We start from the raw sequence: 20,378 nt of genomic DNA on the forward strand, positions 1-20,378 counted from the left end.
GGCAGGGACCACTGGGGGCCTCTTGCTGGAAAACACCGGCCTGGAACCTGGAGGTCAGTAGGGCTTTCAGATAATGTATGTGTGTGGGCACGCACATGTGACCATGTAAAGCCAAAGGGCAAACTTGGGTGGCCCAAGGCACTGTCCGCCTTGATTTTTGAGACGAGATCTTTAGTTGGCCTGGGGCTTGCTGATCAGGCCATGCTAGTGGGCCTCTGAACCCCAGGGATTTTTCCTTGTTTCTGCCTCCCCAGCACTGGGATTACAAGCCATCATGCTTGGCCTTTTAGGAGGGATCTGGAGATTCAACTCAGGTCTTCATACTTGTCCAAGTACAACTTCACCGCAGGCCCCAGGTAGTCCTCCTTGAGGGCCAACACTCAGGAAGACTTGGTCTTTCAAAGGAATGCTGGGAAGTCTTCCCAGCGCCTTGTTTTCTTAAGGACAGTTAGAGAACAGAATGTAGTGGCTACCCAAGGCCAGTGCCCGTGACTTCCTTAACTGCACAGATTCATGGATGTTCCTGAGCCCATCAGATGGCAGGGACTCCGACTCTTGAGCGACCAGTTCTTGCTGAGCCTTGATAGGAGGACAGTTAGACCCTCACTCTTCCTTGTCATGGACAGAGAGACACTGATGAGCATTGCGTGACTTCTTTTGTGCAGCCTTTAAAATCTGGAAAAGAACCCTACTGGATTCGTGTCTGGAAACAGAGAACAAAGGATACAATTTTCTTGTACAGAAAAGTCGATCAGGCCTTTGGTTTGATAGAGGTCGTTTTTACTGCCTGGCTCTCAAGCTGCCCCCATCCTGGAGGGGAGCACAGGAAACGTGGGGCTGCTGGTGCAAGAGAAGTTGCTGAATAGCTATTATGATGATGTCCTTGTAGAGCTCTGGCCTTCTTAGGGCTGGGAAACGAGATCATTATTATTTCAATTCTTGAGGAATATCTCTCAGAGCACATAGAACAGAGCAGGGGGGAGGGATTGGGAGTGGAGGAGGCTGTAGGGGGTGACAAGCTGTGTTTGTTGTGTGTTGGGAAACAAGCTGTGCTAGCTCCTTGTCTGTGAGTTTATACAGAAAAAAACCAAAAGGCTGAGGGACACAAGTTGTTGAATCTGCAAGCAGCATGAGTTAGGTAGGTTCATTAGTGTGTTCTCTTGCTGCGGTAGGCTGGCCTCAGTGTTCCATCAGCTGTGTGGGTTACATTGGTACTTGAAGAGATGCTAGGGCCGGGCTGTGACCACTGTGGAGTGCTTGGCTAGGGTGTGCAGTGCCCTGGGTTCTACCCACAACATCGACCAGAAAAACTAGGCCAGGCAGGTTCCTTATCCCACTGTTAGGGGAAAAATGTGTTTGCTGTTACATACAGTGAATGTACTTCCTGGGAGCAATGTGTGTAAGTTGGGGGACTGTAGGGTATTGCATAAAGAAAGGAATATTCTTTTCAATCCAAGGGCTTCTGTGGGGGAAGTGTAAGCTGTCATTGGAACCAGATGCTGTACCCAGCTCTGAGGTTGCAGGTGCATGCCGCCATGCTCATTTTTTTTTTTTTTTAAACATGAGTTCTGGAAATCAACTTTAGGTTGCTATGCTTGCATGGCAAGCCCTTCACCAATGAGGATCTCCTCCAGGCCCCCCCCCCCCATGAGTTCATGTGTGCAGATAATATATACACATGTCTGTGGAACTTCTTTCTTCTTTTTTTTCTTTTTAAACTTATTTTTACTTTTAGAAAAAAATTGAGGTTTTTCATATGTGGTCATCCTTCATGATCCATAGGTGACTGATTTCAGGAGCTCTTCCCTTAGATGTAGAATTCTGAGGTTGCCCAAATACTTCAGGGTATGTACAGGGTATGTAGTTTAAATCCCTTCTAGATTACTTATATACTTAACATATTTAACAGTGTTAATAGTAGTCATACTTAATTGTTCAGAAAGTAAGGATGAGAATAAGTCTGTGCATGGTTAGTGTGGATCCTGTCTGTGGAATTATTCACACAGGGTCTCTTTCTAGCTCAGGCTGAAATTGAACTTGGGATCTTCCTCCCTCAGCTTCCCAAGTACAGGGACAGTTGTGTGTCACCATGCCCAACTAGATCCAATTAGAAAAAAACCCATTTTTGGTTGAATATGTTGATATAACACTCTTAATAAAGAGGGCCAACTGCATAGGTATTTTTTTTTTTTGTTGTTGTTGTTGTTGTTTTGAGCTGAGGATCTAACTCAGGGCCTTGCGCTTGCTAGGCATGCACTTTACCACTGAGCTAAATAAATCCCCAACCGTCCAACTGCATAGTTTTATAATGTGTTCTGAACGTTTCCCATGCTGCAGCTATTCTTTGCAAATGCTTTTGGAAGCTCTGTATGTTGGGTTTGCCAGGCACCGAGATTTAATGGCCTCTGATGTCATGCATTGGTGGGCATCTTCATAAACAAATTTTATATAATTTTATATATATATATATATATATATATATATAATATAAAAATATATCTGAGTATTTGTCTGTGTGTGTATATATGTGTACCATGTGTGTGCCTCGTGCCTGTGAAGGCCCAAAGAGGGTGTCAAGATTCCCAGGAACTGGATGTAAAGATGGTTGTGAGATACCACATGGGTGCTGGGAACCAAACCCAATCCTCTGTAAGAACAGCAAATGATTTTAACCACTAAGCCATCTCTCCAGCCCTGCACATTTTCTTTTGTTTCTATTTCCTTAGAATAAACATGTAGAAATGCAAATTATTAGCTAAAAACATGAAGAGTTTCTACTCTGGCCTAGCTGCTGGGTGGACCTTTTGGTGCTAGCTGCTGACAGCACCTGACAGTTTCCCAGGTGCCCTGTTGCTGGGGGTGCTGTGCTGGTGAGCACAGGGCAAGAAACTGGGAGAACAGTCATCCCCAGCATCATCCTCTGTTCCCGCTCTTCCCCAGGAGGATGGGCACACATCTGGTTTCATTGTTATGCAATCTCATCTACCCCCCCCCCCCCCCCCATGTAAAAGGATAGAGTTGCCTTATTAAACCAGTTTCTCACAGAGTCCATTCCTCCTTTCCAAACTGTGCTGTGTGGACAGGCCTTTTATATGTGTCTAGCAGGGAGCTGAGATGAACTGTTAGCCTGAAGGAAGTGGGGAGGGGAGGGAAGAAGGCAGAGGGAGCAAAGGTACTCTGAGGAGCGAGCGGTCTTTCATGTCTTCCTGGAAAGGGGGACTCACTGGTACGTTGAGATTCCTATGCTGGGCTTTTAGCTTGTACCGAGAAGCCAGCACCTTAGGAGTCCCGCTTCAAGATGGGGATTGGTCATACACGCATTCGTTCGTTTTTAAAAATGAAACGTTTGCTAATGAATAAATCAGTTCTAAGATCAGGAAAAGGTTACAGGATGAGATCTGCCCCAGCCAACTGTAGTTTCAGGGCCTTGACTCTCCCTGGCAGTGTTACAGGTATACAAAGGCTAACCAGATAGGGTTCCTGTCAGTGATTTATTTAGATGAGTAAGAGGCAGAGGGAGAAGAAATTGTGTGTGTGTGTGTGTGTGTGTGTGTGTGTGTGTGTGTGTAAATAAAAGTGTGGTAAAGTACATTTTAAGATGTGTGGAGCATTCTGTGGTGTTAAGTTTGCAGCCGGCACAGCCATCTATCTCTAGAACTTGTGTCTTCTCCAACTTAAGCTCTGCACCAGCTACTACCTCCCAGTTTCCCCTCTCTCCAGGTCTTGACAATCATCATTCTACTGTGTTTCTATGAATTTGGCTACTTCAGTCAAATCTCAAAAAGAGGAGATTTGTTGGGCATATACTGTTGCAGGATTCCAGCGGTTGTGGTCGGTCCACAGCTGTAATGGATCCAGATCTTCTCCTATAGGACAAAACATGTTGTAATCACTAACTCAGATTCTGGGTTCTACACCATCATGAGGGTGGTCCTGCTTATATCCCGCATAAGGGACGAGAATGTGGGCTCATTTCTGCATGCCTTTTTTTTTTTTTTGATCTTTCTAGCCCTTTGTGCCATCCTCAAACTTGCCAAGCATATGGCTGGCAGACATTCATGACCTCTACCAGGCCTTTCTGAAACAGCTCACCAGTTGAAGAATACTTTGTGTTGAATGAGCAAATTAAATTTGATCTCTGAAGGATGAGTCTTAGTGTAACCACGAAATTCCACTTCTGGTTTCTTCATGATTAGGTACCACAGGGAATTTCCTAGAATATGGTCCTCGTGCACTATAAAGGTTGCACAGTTTCTACCTGCTGCAGCTGCCTGGCTGGTTTCCAGGGCTGTCTTCCTCTTGCCTTCAGCCATTGATTTTTGTCAGTCCTGGTGTTTCTCTCCCCAGTTCCTGGGCCTCTTCTACCTTGGGAGGCTTCCAGGAACCTTGGGTGATGATGGTGAAAAGGACGGAAGTGTTGGCTGGCTGTGGGGGCGCACACCTTTAATCCCAGCACTCGGGAGGCAGAGTCAGGCTGATCTCTGTGAGTTCGAGGCCAGCCTGGACTACCAAGTGAGTTCCAGGACAGCCAGGACTACACAAAGAAACCTTTTATCTCAAATAAAGAGAAGAGATGGAAATGTGAGGACCATTAGTATCTGTCTCTTTTTTGATTGCTTTATTTTGCATAGCACAAGTTATTGGAATGCTGAATTCCATTGTATGTATAGCCCCATCTTGTTTACCCATTTATCCATCAGATGGGCTTGGTTTTTACATTTACATCTTGACTATTGTGAGCAGTACTGCTGTGAAACTGAGTGTATGCATATGCATTTCAACCTCTGCCTTTAGCTTTTTTGAGGCACATATCCACATGTGGAATTACTACATCATGTGGTGATTTTATGAATAATACTTTTAGGCATACACAAACTTCCAGTTTCTCCATGTCTTTCTAACACTTTTTTCCCTTGAAAGTCATTGCCATTCTACTGTGTGTGAAATATTTCCTTGTGGTTGTGATTTGTATTCACAGTGGGCATCAGTATTGAGCATCTTTGTGTTTTTTTTGTCCATTTGTATATCTTTGGGTCGTGACTATGCCTAGTTTATAGTCAGGGTTTTGGTTGTTATAGTAGAAATTCTTTATGTATTTAGGACATCATTCCCCAACCAACATGTGAATGCACACACTTTCTCCCACCCCACAGGATTCCTTACAGTACTCTTTGATGCACAGACATTTTCCAGTTTTCATGGAGTCCATCCAGCCTTCCTGGTTTTGGTTCTCTGTGCTTCAGGTATCATATTCCAAACTATTCCAAATCCTGTGTTACAATGTTTTTGCCTCCTATGTTTTCCAAGTAGTGAATAGTTTAGCTCTTCTGGACTTGATCTTGTTTGTGGTGTAATGAAAGCAAGGTTTCAGCTGTGTTTGGAGGAGGGGCTGGCTAGGTTTTCTCGGTACCCTTGGTAAAGGGTAATTTCTTACAGGAAAGAAGATAGCTGGTGTTTAGGTGTTACTGAGCTGCACATAGTGTCTGCCAAGAAGGTTTTTGCTTAAATATTGCAGAAGGGAGAGCTTTTCTCTTCTCTTCTCTTCTTCCTTCCTTCCTTTTCCTTCCTTCCTTCCTTCCTTCCTTCCTTCCTTTTCTTCTTCTTCCTTCTTCCTTCTTCTTCTTCTTCTTCTTCTTCTTCTTCTTCTTCTTCTTCTTCTTCTTCTTCTTCTTCTCTCTCTCTCTCTCTCTCTCTCTCTCTCTCTCTCTCTCTTTTCCGAGACAGGGTTTCTTTGGCACTTTTCCTGGAGCTCACTCTGTAGACCAGGCTGGCCCTGAGCTCACAGAGATCCGCCTGCCTCTGCCTCCCAACTGCAGCATGCACCACCACCTCCCGGCTCTTTTTTTTTTTTTAAATTAAGGAATTTTCTATTCATTTTTACATACCAGCCACAGATTTCCCCTCTTCCCTCCTTCTGCGCCCCCCAACAGTCTTCCCCCTCAACCCACCCATCTGTTCCCTCCTCTGAAAATGTAAGGACTCCCATGCGGACTCAGCAAAGCCTGGTACATTCGGTTGAGGCAATCCCAAGCCCCTCCTCCTTCCTGTAAACCTACAGAGACATGCTAGTGGAAACTCATGAACTTTAGACCAATAGCTGTGGAGCCTGCATGGGACTGGACTAGGCCCTCTGCAAAAGCGAGACAGTTGTGTAGCTTGACCTGCTTAAGGGGCCCCTGGCGGTAGGATCAGGATCTGTCCCTCGTGCATGAGCTGGCGTTTTGGAGCCCATTACCTGTGGCGGGACACCTCGAACAGGGAGAGTTTCCTTTTAAGCTTCTCAATCGGAGTTTTGCTGAGGAAATGCTGCAGGAACCATTGCCAACCAGACACAGGGAGTAGATCTTGAGGGAAGTAGGTTTTCCAGAATGGATTAGAAACACTGTTAATTTTGCATCTCTAGTTATATATGTGGAATTATTTCATCAAAAGCATTGGTGGGGGGCAGAAACTCCTCATTGATTTTACTAAGGCATGGACTGCTAGGTGTGTGTGAGCAATTTTGCTGTGTGTGTGAGGAGTTGAGTTGTGTGTGTGTGTGTGTGTGTGTGTGTGTGCGCGTGCGCGTGCGTGCACGCATGCACGCATGTGTGCATGTGCATGCACACTAGCTATTTCCTGTGGTTGGGACAAACAAGATCTCACTCAACAGAACACCTGGTGGGAGATAGATAGCCCATGTGTTTAAAGAAGACAAGAACTGCACAGAAGACCTTTGTCTCCGCCCTTCAGATTTGCTGTGGGTTCCTGCTCCTTAGTGCAGCCCAAAGCCTAGGCCTTGCAGCGGTGAGCCTGCAGGCTGGCAGCAGAGCCTGGGTCTCTGCCCTGATGGGTTCCATGGGGCACACAGCTGCAGGTCTGTCTGGCAATCTTGAGTGTTCCCAGGAAATGCTTTACCACCCTCTCAGGTCTCCTCTGCCTTCTGTACTCTGTGGGTCTGGCCTGTTTTCAGGGTCAGGAGCTGCTGGATTGGCGCCCTCTTGCGGTCGTCCTGTGACCTGTTTGGTATTTTGGGAGGCAAAGAGGCTGAAGGAACCACTGAGGAATAAAAGACACGGAATGGAGAAAAGATTAGGAAATTAAAAGAAAGTGCTGCCTGGGATTCTGCCTTGGCACAGCTGGCAACCAGACTGGATGACCCCAGGGTTTGATGTGAGCAGTGTCTTCCCATTCTTGCCTCTCTGCTTACATCGATGATGTCGAGCCCCGCAGCCTTTTGCCGCTAACCAGTTGCCTTTCATGTCTCCATTCTGTTGCCTTTCATGTCTCCGTTCTGTGGTTGCCATCTCTCTCTCTCTCTCTCTCTCTCTCTCTCTCTCTCTCTCTCTCTCTCTCTCTGCAACAGTCATAGTATCTGCACCGGCCCGTAGTTCCCTCTCCTCTTACACACTTACAAATGGCGGTTAGCTTGTTGCTTGGTAAGGGAGTGGGAACGCTGCCATTCTCAGACTGCCCCCCCTCCCCCAATGGGGTCCATCAGTTTGCAGCTTGACGCCAGCACCAGTGTAGCAGTCTGTGTGTGATGAGTTTTGCCACACCGCCCATTTCCCTCTAGAACACAACAGGGGCTCCCCTGCTTTCTAGTGTGGCAATTTGTGCCTCCCTGAACACGTACTCGGACACCCCTTTAACCAAAAGAACTAATTGTAGACAGCAGTGGCTTACCTTTCCCTTCATAGTGAAGTATTTATCAGAAGAATTAACTTCCAGAGAGGCCCAGCAAGCACCTGGGGACCTGCAGGGAGGGTTACAGAGCCTTGCGGCGATGCTTTCCTTCGATGTTTGGCCTTACACCCTTTGAAGACTCCTGGGGCTCCTGCGAAGAGAGGTCTTTCCATCTGCTCTGAAGTGCGGCAGGCCTGGCGGTGTGCACAGTGATTATGAGCACCCATCCTCACTGCAGCTTGTCTGAGCTTGCAGACAGGCCCAGCTGCTCTTCCATGCAAGGTCCTCTCCGTGACTTCCTTTCCTCTTAGGTAAGAGAGGATAATCAACAACACATCATAGGTTGGTTGGAGGGGTCAGGTGGCTCTAGCCGCAGGTTCTCTGTCTTTGGCTTTCTATTACTGTGATGAAATGCCATGCTTTTGTGACCAAAAGCAACTTCTTATTATCATCATCTAAGGAAGTCAAGACAGGAACTCAGGCAGGGCAGGGACCTGGAGGCAGGAGCCGATGCAGAGGCCATTGAGGGAGTGCTGCTTACTGGCTTGCTCCTCATGGCTTGCTCAGCCTGCTTTCTTATGGAACTGGGACCACAGTCCAGGGGTATCACCACCCACAATGGACAGGGCCCTCCCCATCAATTGCTAATTAGGAAAATGACATACAGGCTTGTCTACAGTCTGATTTTTATGGAGACATTTTCTTAATTGAATGAAGTTCTTGCTTCTCAGATGACTTTAGCTTGTGTCAAGCTGATATAAAACTAGCCAGTACATTCTGCATCTATTTCACCCAAACTTGGACGGGGAACAGAGAGGGAGAGGAGAGAGTTGTAAATCACATTCAGACCCCAGCCTGACAGCTGCTTGTGTAACATTGCAGTAAGTATTATAAGTGATCTAGAGAGTCCACAGGAGGCTATCTGCAGATACTATGTCATCTTACATAGGAGATTTGAGCATCTGCAGGGCTTGGGCTTCTAGGGGAGTTGCTGGAACTGATCCCGTTGGGGTATCAAGGAGTGACTGTATGTGAAATCCTCAGCATGGTTCCTGGTGCTCAGTATGTTCTGTGGGAGTGTTAATGATGTGATATTATCCCTATCATCCACCTACCTACCTGAGAGTCTTTTATCACAGCACTGGAAAATGAAAGGAGACTATTTCCCAAAGCCCTCACCTGTGATATTGTCCTGTTCACAAGTGTGTTTCAGCATGACTGTGCAGGACATACTCTGAGCATGGCACGCACTGTATCTGCTACTGTTACTCCTGTATCTGCTCTGTGATTATTTTGCTCTCAGACTTGTTTTATTTAGCCCCTGTCCATCTTTAGTCGCTGCAGGGTGGCTGCTTAAGCTCCAGCTGTCAAGGCTTCCCTCTTTAACAGGAAGGAGGAACAGAAAGAGGAGGGTCCTTAATTATTTAAGCAGATTCCAGGAACCTTTGGATTAAGACTTCTGCATATTTAAGTGACCAGAATTTAGCATAATGACAGACTGCAAGGAAGGGCAGGGACTGTCAGTGCCCAGGTAATGCTCAGGCCTTGAGATTCAGAACACACAGCCGGCCCTCTCAAGGACTTGAGTGTTTTGTATCTATCTGTTAGGTTAGAGTGTAGGAGGAGAAGTCTAAACCAAGGCTCACACTAAAAAGGAGTGGTGTATTCTTTAAAGATGCCAGCTTTAAGAGAAGGAAGGCTGCTGTTGTCCAAAGCCCTGCCAGTTCCTGGGGATTTAAAAGCCAAGTCACACACCAGGGATTTGTGGGTTGTTGGAAGGATCTGTGGCCTCTGGGGTATTGGAGACCCTTATATTTAGTAGTGGCTTAGTGAGGTTCTCATTGAGATTGTATGCGTGCACGTTGGGTGCACAGTTGGTGTGCTTATTTGCCTGCTCAGCAATGCTTGATTTGGGACCACCCACTCCAAGACCATTTGGCTCTCAGCTACTCCAGGGAAGCATTTGAGCAACACCTCTCTACTGTGCCCACAAGGTTGGTTTGCTCCAGATTTGAACTCTGTTCTCAGTTGTGGCCAGGGCAAATTATGGGTGTTTTGATGTTCTTCACGCCTGTAAATTAGAGTCTCTGGGTTGTGTGGGGATCACCCTTGGCCCCAGAAGAGTGACGTAATGTCTGGGGGCCCACAGTGTTTTCTTCTGGAGATGGACACCATAGAACTTAGTAATGATAGTGACAGGGGAAGGCTGAAGAGTAGTTGGTATGACTTACAGTACCCGAGCAAAGGGGCCACTGTTGGCTGTTGGTGCCTGGCCTGTGCCCACCACCAGCTGGTGAGGTCAGTTGAGTTCAGAGCCAGTGTTAACTGAGGGGAAGGAAGTGATGAGTCTGCCTGCCTGCTTATTGGCTCCTTTAAGCCTGGCAGACTGCTTGCAAGGGTTCCCTCCCTCTGATTCTGAAGCAGCCTCCCCAGAACATGACGGGCAACTTGATGCGTTTGTAGCATGGTGGCCCTTAGCCAGGATGTCTCTGTGAGGCTGCTGGTGAGAACTGCCACTCCATCCCTCAATGGATACCCCCAGCCTTCTCTCCCCATCCCCAAGGGTGGGGCCACCAGAGCTCTCCAGCCCTGGCTTTGACCAGAGCCTGTATATCCTGGGGGTTGGAGAGCGAATGGCAAAGAGGCAGAAGAGTCCTCAGCGCTCTGCTTCCTCAGCAGTATTGGAACTGGCCAGGAGCATCTTAAGGATTAGCTCCCAGAAGACACACTGCTAGAAATAGAATAGCCAGATGGTGTCTGGGCTCTGTGAACCATCTCCTGTGTGAGCATGGGTTTAGAGAAAAAGCCTTTCTTTGGGCCAGAAACTGTGCAGCAGGCTTGGCAGCTGCCCTTTTAGGAACTGCCAGCTGGAGGGTCCTGGTGACTGGCTGACACTTTGGGGCTTCCCACAAGGGCAGTGAGAATGTCTCTGAGAAAGGGGTCCTTTGTTGAACATATCTGGTACACTCAGCCTATCATTACCGCCTCCCAACAACTGGATTCTTCTGAACATAACATTTCTAGAACTTCTGAATATGTACTTTTCCTTTTCACAGACAAATATCACTTAGTTATGTGAAATTCTATGACATTTCTAACAGAGTTCGGGATGCAGAGGGGCTGGACACTGTTGTGTGTCTGTTCAGTCCTCTGTGTCTTCCATCCCTGCCAATGTCTCCTGGGATTGGAAGAAATTTGTGGGGAATATTGGAGCTGATACCAAACCCACTTTAGTCCTGGAGTTCGATGAAGGGGATTGTGTGTTTGAGCATAATAAGCTTAAGGTCAGCCCCGAGACTGAACAGGCCATGGATTTGGTTGTATTTAGACAGTAACTCACAGTTGCAGTAGACCTGTCCTACTTCTTAAAAATAAAAATTTCAGATGATTTTTAAGGTTTATTTATTTTACTCTAGTGTATGAATGTTTTAGCTACGTGTGTGTCTGATGCCCAGGGAGGTCAGAAAGTGTCAGCCTGGGACTAGAGTTACAGATGATTGTTTGAGCCACCATGTGGGTGCTGGGGATTGAACCCAGGTCTCTGCAAGAGCAGCAGGTACTCCCCCTTCTCCTAACAGGGATTCTCTATAGCCCTGGCTGCCCTGGAACTCACTCTGTAGAGCAGGCTGGCCTGAGACCACTGCCTGGCTTAAGATGCTGAGCCACACACCTCTTTAGTCCCCTCTTGTCCCACTTGAGTGTGTGGGAAGTGGGACGAGGATAATTGTGCTGGTGACCCCGCGATAAGGGTGGAGATCTTGAATAATAACTGCATCAAACTATTGTTCCTCTTTGAAGGATTCTTCCTGCTGGGCTGTGTGATGCACATGCCACGCAGGGATGCGGATGCGGATAGCAGTCTATGTACCAATTAGGGCAACAGGAGTGGCCGCTGTCCTGGTGATCATAGGAATCAAGCGACTTTGTAAGAATTGTAACTTTATGTTTTGGTATGTGTGTTTCATTGTTAAAATTAGATGGCAAAGTTTATAAAATAGGCTCAAGAACAAAACTGAGCCCAGTAACTCTCTACACATGCTATTTCTTCGTCTGTTGTAATTGGTTAATTGGCCCCACAAGGAATGTTGAGGGATTGCTTTTGGAGCTTTCTTCCTCCTCCTCCTCCTCCTCCTCTTCCTCCTCCTCCTCCTCTTTTTTCTTTCTTCTTCTTCTTGCTGTCCTGGAACTTTGTAAGCCAGACTGGTCTCAAATTCAGGAAGTGCTAGGATTAAAGGCATGCACCACCACTGCTCAGCACTTCTGGGAGCTTTTTGTTTTGTTTATTAACATCTTTCTTTAGTGCATGTGTGTATATGTATGTGGATATCAAGAGGACAATTTATGGAAGTCCAGTCTTTTCTTCTACCACAGATTGTCAGGCTTGGTGACCAGCACCTTTACCCACTGAGCCATCTTATCTTTTTGGAGCGACTTATGTATTAAGATTATCTTTTTATTTATATGTACACGTGTGTATCTGCATTTGTGTGAAAACCAGAAGAGGCTGTTGACTTCCCAGGAGTTGGAGTTACAGGTGACTGTGAGCCACCGCACCTGGGTGCTAGGGATCAAACTCAGGTCCCCTGGAAGAGCAGCAAGCACTTTAACCACTGAATCATCCAGCTTTTGCTCTGGCTCTTCCTCGCACTGATGGAGATGTGCAGGGGCTGAGGGCCCGGTGCTTATGTAGTCATTTTTTAAAATTCTTTGGCCCGTCAACAGAGCATTAACTCCACTTTCTGGTGTCTCGTGTGTTTCTACACAAGGGACAAGAAGGTGGATTAATATTTGGTACTCCTTTTCATTCACTGGCTATCAGAGAGGAGAGGACCATTGCCTCCACACCTTCTAGCACTGAGTACCCTGAGTCGAAGTCTGCTGAGGACTTTGGGATGCTTGGGCCTCCTTTTAGGGGCTGGCCCTCCCTTTTAATTGGCCGAGGGGACCTGAGCTGCCGGCTGCCTCCCTTAGCTCCTTTTGGGGAGCTAGACATCTGCACTTCCTTTGTCCCAGCACACTCCCACACACCCTCTCTCATTCTCCACTGTCTTTTCTCCTTCCAGTCTTCCGTTTGTGCCAAGATCGTGCAGCTCCTGGGGCAGAACGAGGTGGATTACCGCCAGAAGCAGGTGGTCATCCTGAGCCAGGATAGCTTCTACCGAGTCCTCACTTCCGAGCAAAAGGCCAAAGCCCTAAAGGGCCAGTTCAACTTTGATCACCCGGGTGAGTTGAGGGTTGAGAGGTCTGTGTGTTGAAGGAGGAGCGGGTTGTGGTTGTGTTCACAAGGAAGGGCTTAGCTTCTCCCAGTCTGTTCCTGTATCCATCGTAGCGGCCTAAGGACCACCTCACATGGTCATCATGGGCTTACAGGAAAGAATGGGTTTTGAACACTTTGCAGAGAGCTGATTGAATTCGTATTGAATGAAGGTAAAACATGCAAGCGTGGGCAGAGAGCCTGAGAAACAAACACAGCTGGTCTTTTTTGCCTTCTGATGTGTAGCAGCCTGTACCACCCCCGCCTCCACACCGTCCCATGGGTGTGCATTCGGCCCACGTGGTCTGATTTGTGACCATCAAGAAGGAAAGTGGGGGTGTTTTAAAGTGGCCCCCTAAGTGAGTTTTGCTGGTATCTCAGATCAATATGTTACTCCTTCAGGTGGTTTAGGTTTCTCATATTGGTGGGAGTCAGCTCTTCTTGGCATGAAACCTATGCTTAGCATGTGCCAATCAATCCCAGGGCACCAGCTGACCTTTGAGGAGAGGTGGGAGGGGGCCTGTCAACACCAGGTATAGGAAGTCAGCAGAAAACAAACAACAGTTTGCCAGAACTCACCCACACGCCCTGTTCTAAGATCCAGGGAGTGTTTGTGGTCCACCATGGGTGGACATTGGCTTTGGAGGGACAGCCTGTTCTGCCTGTGAAGTTTGCTGTGATTTTATGACACATTAGTTTAAAACCAAGAGCTGTTTTAATGATGCGATTTCCTTCAGATGCCTTTGACAACGAACTTATCTTCAAAACACTGAAAGAAATCACCGAAGGAAAAACAGTCCAGATACCTGTGTATGACTTTGTCTCCCACTCGCGGTAAGTAGCTGGGCTGGGCCAGAGGTTAGTTGTTGTAGCCTAGAGCATCCCAGGAGTGCACTCAGCTTCCTGCCTCCCATCTCTCTCTCTCTGTCTCTCTCTCTCCATTTTCTTTTTTTCTTTTTCTTTTCTTTTCTTTTCTTTTCTTTTCTTTTCTTTTCTTTTCTTTTCTTTACTTCTTCTTTTTCTTTTTCTTTTTTTTCTTTGAGACCGAGCTTCTCTGCGCAGCCCTGGCTGTCCTGGAACTCACTCTGCAGACCAGGCTGGCCTTTAACTCAGATCCACCTGCCTCTGACTCCTGAGTGCTGGGATTAAAGGGTACACCACTACTGCCTGGTACCTCCCCCATCTTTCATGAGAATGTTTCCAGGAATGGCTGGATCATTTCCTTTTTCTCTCTGAAGGGTGGGCTTGTACTTTGGGCTGTACGGGATGGATGGTGTCTCAGTTAGGGTTTCTATTGCTGCGACGAAAGACCGTGACCAAAAAGTAAGTTGAGGAAGAAAGTATATTTGACTTGCACTTCCGCATTGCTGTTCCTTACTGCAGGAAGCGAGGACAGGAACTCAAACAGGGCAGGATCCTGGAGGCAGGAGCTGACGCAGAGGCCCTGGAGGGGTGCTGCTTACTGGCTTTTGTTCTGGCTTGCTCAGCCTGCTTTCTATAGAACCCAGGACCACCAGGCCAGGGGTGGCACCATGCACCATGGGCTAGGATCTCTCTCCCCATTGATCACTAATTGAGAAAACGCCTTACAGCTGGATCTCATGGAGGCATTTGCTCAGCTGAGGCTCCTTCCTCTCTGATGACTCTAGCTTGTGTCAAGTTGTCACACAAAACCAGCTGGGGCAGATGGGGTGCATGTACATCCCAGAATCTTTGCTCTCTAAAGAAGATGTCAATGTGGGGGAACCACGGCTGGACAGGGAAAGGACAAAGCAACATCTCTGCTCTCATGCTGTGTTTGCTCTTGGACAGTGTGGAGAGGAGAGGGTTTGAGGCCATCAAGTCCACACCCCAAAGTTAGTCCCCATTCTCCAGACAGCATCTCAATCAAGACTGACTCACCTTCTCTACCGAAGGCCCTCCCTTGGGATCTTAGAGCATGGGTGGATTCTGAGCTCACCTTCTTTACCCTTGTCTGAGGATTAGTTTGGGAACGGTCACTCTTGTTGGCCAGACATGAGTCTTCAGAGCGGGTTAACATGCCACTTCTTGACTCCGAAGCCCTAAGCTGCCTTTTTAGATGGCCTGTTCCCAGGTGTGCCTCCTTGTACCTGGCCTGGTAGTGGTTCAGTAAATGTCCTTATCCGTGGGCAGCTGCTGGCTTTTCATTCTTCTGATCACTCTCTGCCATTCTCCCTTGAGTTGAATTCTTTTCAAATAGGAAATTAGATCTCATAATGTTTCTCTCTTACCAGATGTTCCTGTCATTTTAAAGCTAGTCCTTGCCTCTCCATTCTCCCGTTCTCCATGTCTCAGCCTTTCTCACAACCAGAACTCGAGGGTGCAGCAAAGGTTGGGGTAGCAGAGGAAGAGAGAGGGTCAGGGTGGGACTGTCTTGTTCCCTCACTAGCCCTCCTGTGAGGGGCAGAGCCTGCTGTATGGGGGCTCAGAAAATTAGCACCAAGCATCACGCCAGATGTAGGAATTGGAGTTATGCTTCCTGTTGGGGGCTGGGAGAGTGAAGACTTGGAAGCGGGCAGCCAGACAGTAAGAGAGAATAAATCTCCAACCCGATAACCAGAGCAGGGGCTGGGGCTCATGGGAACGTGCAAAAAGGCACCATACCTGCTTCCGAGTGTTTGCATGGCATCTCTGTCCCTCTGTTACTGTCTTCTGTGTACATTGTGCGTTTTCCTCATCATCTGAGTCTTTGTCAGCAGTGTGACCTGGACCTGCACAGGAAGGAACGTTTTCTGCCCTAGAGGGAAGTGGTGGTGTCCAGCCGATGAGACACTCCAGTGCACGCTCAGCTTTCCTTCCAGGTTCATGGAAGGACTTAGAATATGGCTAGAGGAAGAAGAGGATCTATGGAATAGTGCGAAGGAGGGAGGAAGGCTTATTAAAGACTGTGTAGGTCTTTGGAGGGAGAGAACCCAGAACCGCTGTCTCCCAGCTCCCTGGCCATTCAGTCCATCTGTGTTTTGCAGGAAAGAGGAGACGGTCACTATCTACCCCGCGGATGTGGTGCTCTTTGAAGGGATCCTGGCCTTCTACTCCCAGGAGGTCCGAGACCTGTTCCAGATGAAGCTTTTTGTGGACACAGATGCGGACACTCGTCTCTCTCGCAGAGGTGCGTTCTGTAAGGCTTTAGGTGCCCTGTTTGGTGGCTACCTTGGGAGCAGACAGGTGGAAACCCATGAGAGGCATGTGCCCTCCTGAGTCTGAAGCCTGGACCTCTCCTTATGCCGCTGTGTGGCTCTATGACCCTGCCCATCTGTAGCCCAACCCCAGGACATCCTGTCACCCAATGTTTAGTGACATTTAGGAAGGGATTAGTCACTTTACTGTTTAGATAAAGAAAGGCTTGTGAGGTCACTGAGGTGAAATGCCCAGGTCTTTTTTATTTTCATGAGGCTATCAAGAAAAGATACCTTGGTCTTGGAAGTAACTGTAGGGCTTCTGGGGACAGGGAGCCCTGTGCCTGCAGTCCCTGGTGTCCTGTTCAACCATCTGCTTCTGCATGCTCTCCTTCTCTCTACCCAGCCCTGGAACATTCCCCCGGCAGGCCTTCCTGAGTGTGCTTATGTCCATCCAACCTGTGCATTCTCTGAGGCCCCAGAACTGGGTGAGGAGCTGAGCTCTGCAGGGTCCTGAGCCATGTGCTTCCACTGGGAGCCTTTCAGGAGGAGAAGGGTTAGGTCACAGGAGTGAGGGGGGGACCGTGGAGCAGGCACCTAGAGAAGATGCTCATTATCTATACAGACACAGTGGCCTCCTCCGAGAGCCCCATGTGGATGGAATATACGGGAGGTGGTGAACAAGACATTAGAAAGTAGCTTGGGCTAGGGAAAGAGCTCAGCTCGGTGGGCAGAGTGCTTACCCAGCATCTATGAAGCCCTGCGTTCAATATCCAGCATCACACAAATAGGTATCCTATACCTGTAATATACCTGGGGAAGTTGAGGTAGGAGAATCAGAAATTCAAGGTCATCCTTAGCTGTGTAGCAAGGCCAGTTTAGACCTTGTTTCAAACAGGTCCGGGTAGGTAAATCTGTGACTTACTGGACATTCTAGCAAACAGATTGATAACATAATATTTGGCAAGCGCTGTTAATGGAACCAGTAGAACTGAGAGAAACTAGTCTGGGTTTGCATGCTGATTTGGAGCCACACTTCGCTCTAGGTGGGGAGCAGCCAAGGTATCACTGTGTGAAGAACGGGCAGGAAAGACATGATGTTAGTTTCAGTAGTCAGGTCCCCCATCTAGCTTTGTGACATCAGTGGCTCTAGGCATACCCCAGGTTTGTGTTTCTTTATGGAACCCCCTGACTGCCATGCATCTGCCCCAGTGTCTGGCTTACCATCTCACCTACAAGCCTAGCTCTTCCCTTGCTTGGTGGGTCATTGTCCCTGGTGGTTCCTGAGTAAAAGAGGCAGTGTGTTATATTAAGAAACACAAGTTCAGAGGCAGGTGAGATGGGTGAGGTCCAGCCCCACTGCTCATGGATGTGTGGCCCTGGGCAAGTTGTGTTTTAACCTCTTTGAACCTTACTTTTCTGTCACATAATCTGGAGATTAGTCCTCTAGGGACAGATGAGAGGTAATGTGGGGGCAGTGCCAGCAGGCACATAAGTTGGTAGTTGCTGCCTCTCAGGTCAGAGTCTTGGAGAGGTGGGTGGCTGGTATCTTGTTCTCCGCATCAATGCCGGGCCCCTGGGGACTCAGGTCCCAGGAGTCTGTGCTCTACTGGCTGACTAGTCTAGCAAGTGGGCCTCAATCCCAGAGAGACCTCGAAGGCGGGAGAAAGGACAGCATCTAGGGAATTAGAGCCAGATTTGGAGCAGTTGTGAAGTCTTTGGAAATGCAATGGGTCTTGGCTACTAACTCAAATCAGGTCAGCATGGTGCAGATTAAGCAGCACATTCTCCTTCCGTTTCTTGGCCTGGGGTAGGGAGAGAGAGAGTCTTTGTATGAATATGGGAAATCTTTAAAAGAATGTGAAACTTGGGTTTTGAGACAGGGCTTCTCTGTGTAGCCCTGGCTGTGTAGACCAGGCTGGCCTCAACTCAAGAGATCTGACTGCCTCTGCCTCCCAAGTGTTCAGATTAAAGGCATGGGTGCCTACCCTCACACCCACCCTTGCCCCCCAAGTCTTCTCTGGCCCTTTGTTGTCTGGGTAGGTTGCTGCCTCCTCATTTCAGTGCTCTTTACAAGTACCCTTCTGCCAAGCCACTTTCCTGGTAGATTTTTTTTCTATATGCCATTTATTTTTACACGTTCCTTCTGTCCAGGTAGGACAAAGAACATGCTTGGCATATGCTTGGTGAAGTGCAGGGTGCTGAGGGCAGGGGACAGTCCCTAACAGTGGTAGGTTGTAGTAGTGGGGCTGGAGAATATTCTGAGAGAATGGAGTACCATGCTCCCACCCGTCTTTCATAAACTTCTAGGCTTACAACTAACATCCCAATAAGGGAGAAGTTGGCCTTGGAATCCTGCAGTGCCTGGGAGGCTCAGGCCCTCCTGGATCCCCTTCCTTATTTTTGGTGACTGCGTTTACCGAGGGCCTTCCCTCTCTTCTCCAGCATCAGGAGGGGGAAGAGTGGGGCATGGGCATTTAGAGGTGAAAGAACACCGCTGGATTTGGAAGAGCTGCGTGGCTGGGCAGGGAAACTGGCAAACTTGCAGCTTCCTGCCCATTACTTTGTCCTTTGGGAATGATCCCATCCTGCCCAGCACATGTGTAGGGCTCAGGCTGGGATGGGGTGGGGGTAGGGGTGGAGGTGTTGGGTTGGTGGGTTTTTTTTTTTTTTTTTTTTTGAGTTTCCAGTTTGTGCCAAGATCTTGTTCTGACTCAACCCTTGGCCTGATTCTGCTTCCTGGCAGTACCCAAGGAGCAGGGCGTTTCACTTGCAGTGAGCTAGCTGGCCCTTGGCCACGGAGCCATCCTAGTCCGTTTAAGGTGACAACTTCCCTGAAGGCTTTTAGGGAGTTAGGTGACAGTGCCCTCTGTTGTTGCGTGTCCCCATTTCTTTGACAGGAGTCTCCTTTCTTCGCCATGTGCCCCCTTTTAACATATCCATTACATGTGTTTGTATCCCGCTGGCCTCTCCTGAACCTTGTCACACCTTTCCAGTGTTCTGCAGGATTCCTCTGCCCACACACTTCCCCCCCATGCACCTTGTCCTCCTCACATTGACTGATCTTCCCGTCAGCAGCCTCTGCTCTCCTGGAGCCCCCGCCCCCACCCCTGGTTGGGCTAGAGCTACAGTTACCATTGGAGGGTAGGCTTATTGACCGTATTGTCTACCAGCCGCCATGCTGGAGATTGTACCTCCTTGTTTCTTTAAATAATAGCTTCATCAGGGCTGGGAATGCAGCTCAGCTTATAGAATGACTGCCTAGCATGAACAAAACCCTAGATTTGATCTCCCAGTACCACATAACAACTGGGCACAGCACTGCGGCATACCCTGTAATCCCAGCTCTTGGGAATCAGAGGCATGGGTATGAGTTCAAGGTCATCTTCAGCTACATATCTAAGTTCAAGATCAACCTAGGCTGCATGAGATCCCCCCTCCCCCAATTATAAATAAGATGTTCTTTGTCTACTTTTTGTTTAAGGGAAATGAAGATTCAAAGAGGATAAGTCACTTGTCTAAGGTCACAGGAGCAGGGGTTTCTGGGAACGGGACTCAAATCTAGCTTGTGTTCCTTCAGCTCTGTATTCACTAGATAGAGAGAGCCAAGCAGCCTTGCCATGCCACTTTGCCCTGGAGCTTCCTGCATGACCCATTGGCCTCTCTTATAACAGACGAAGTCACCAGGTCTGGTCTGTAGGCAGCAGGACGTCTGTGTGGGGTGTGCCCACACATGCGCCATAGGGAGAAGGGCAAAACTTCCCAGGGTGCTAAAGCGGGTAGCTTCCTGAAAAGCATGCCTCATGAACCAAACCCAGGACCAAGTACTCCAAGGGCAACATCTGATTCCTGGGAGGCACAAGTTCCTGAGCACAGGGGGCTCTAGTGTGTGCAGGTGTGATCGTGTCTGTGTGTGTGTGTGTGTGTGGTAACTTCTTAGTGGCATAGCGCTCTCTCTTTCTGTCTGTCTCTCTCTCTCTCTCTCTCTCTGTCTCTCTCTCTCTCCAGAATTTCATTCACAAATCTCCCTATGTTTGTTTACAGAGATTTGAGTCTGTTAGTTACCTGATATATACGGTAATCTCTGGGGATACAGGAGAAAACTTAGCTGGTTGATAATGAGCCTTGAAGTGGCAGCCGTGCAGAGGGCTGTGTTGATTGACAGGACCTCCAGACCTCCTTCCTAGATCACTTCTCCAAGGGAAACTGAGGCTTAGGGAGGTCAGGACACAGTGACAGAATCCGGATGCCCTGCCCCTTAAAGCTAGATTTTAAAAAGTGTTTGCTGCAGGTCCCTTCCCAGAAGGGAAGATGATGGATGA

The 20,378-nt window shown here is 48.2% G+C and overlaps 1 protein-coding gene across 1 annotated transcript in view; it reads left to right on the top strand.

The window, feature by feature from the left end:
* The window catches only part of Uck2 (uridine-cytidine kinase 2), a 63,211-nt gene that overhangs the window by 34,467 nt on the left and 8,366 nt on the right, over positions 1 to 20,378 (top strand). Inside the window, exons 2-4 of the mRNA XM_036202860.1 lie at positions 12,729 to 12,888; positions 13,657 to 13,753; positions 15,907 to 16,049. Of these exons, the coding sequence (XP_036058753.1) occupies positions 12,729 to 12,888; positions 13,657 to 13,753; positions 15,907 to 16,049 (400 nt within the window). The remainder of the gene's footprint in view (positions 1 to 12,728; positions 12,889 to 13,656; positions 13,754 to 15,906; positions 16,050 to 20,378) is intronic.

The sequence above is a fragment of the Onychomys torridus genome, chromosome 11, assembly GCF_903995425.1.
Source record: "Onychomys torridus chromosome 11, mOncTor1.1, whole genome shotgun sequence".
Taxonomy (NCBI): Eukaryota; Metazoa; Chordata; class Mammalia; order Rodentia; family Cricetidae; genus Onychomys; species Onychomys torridus.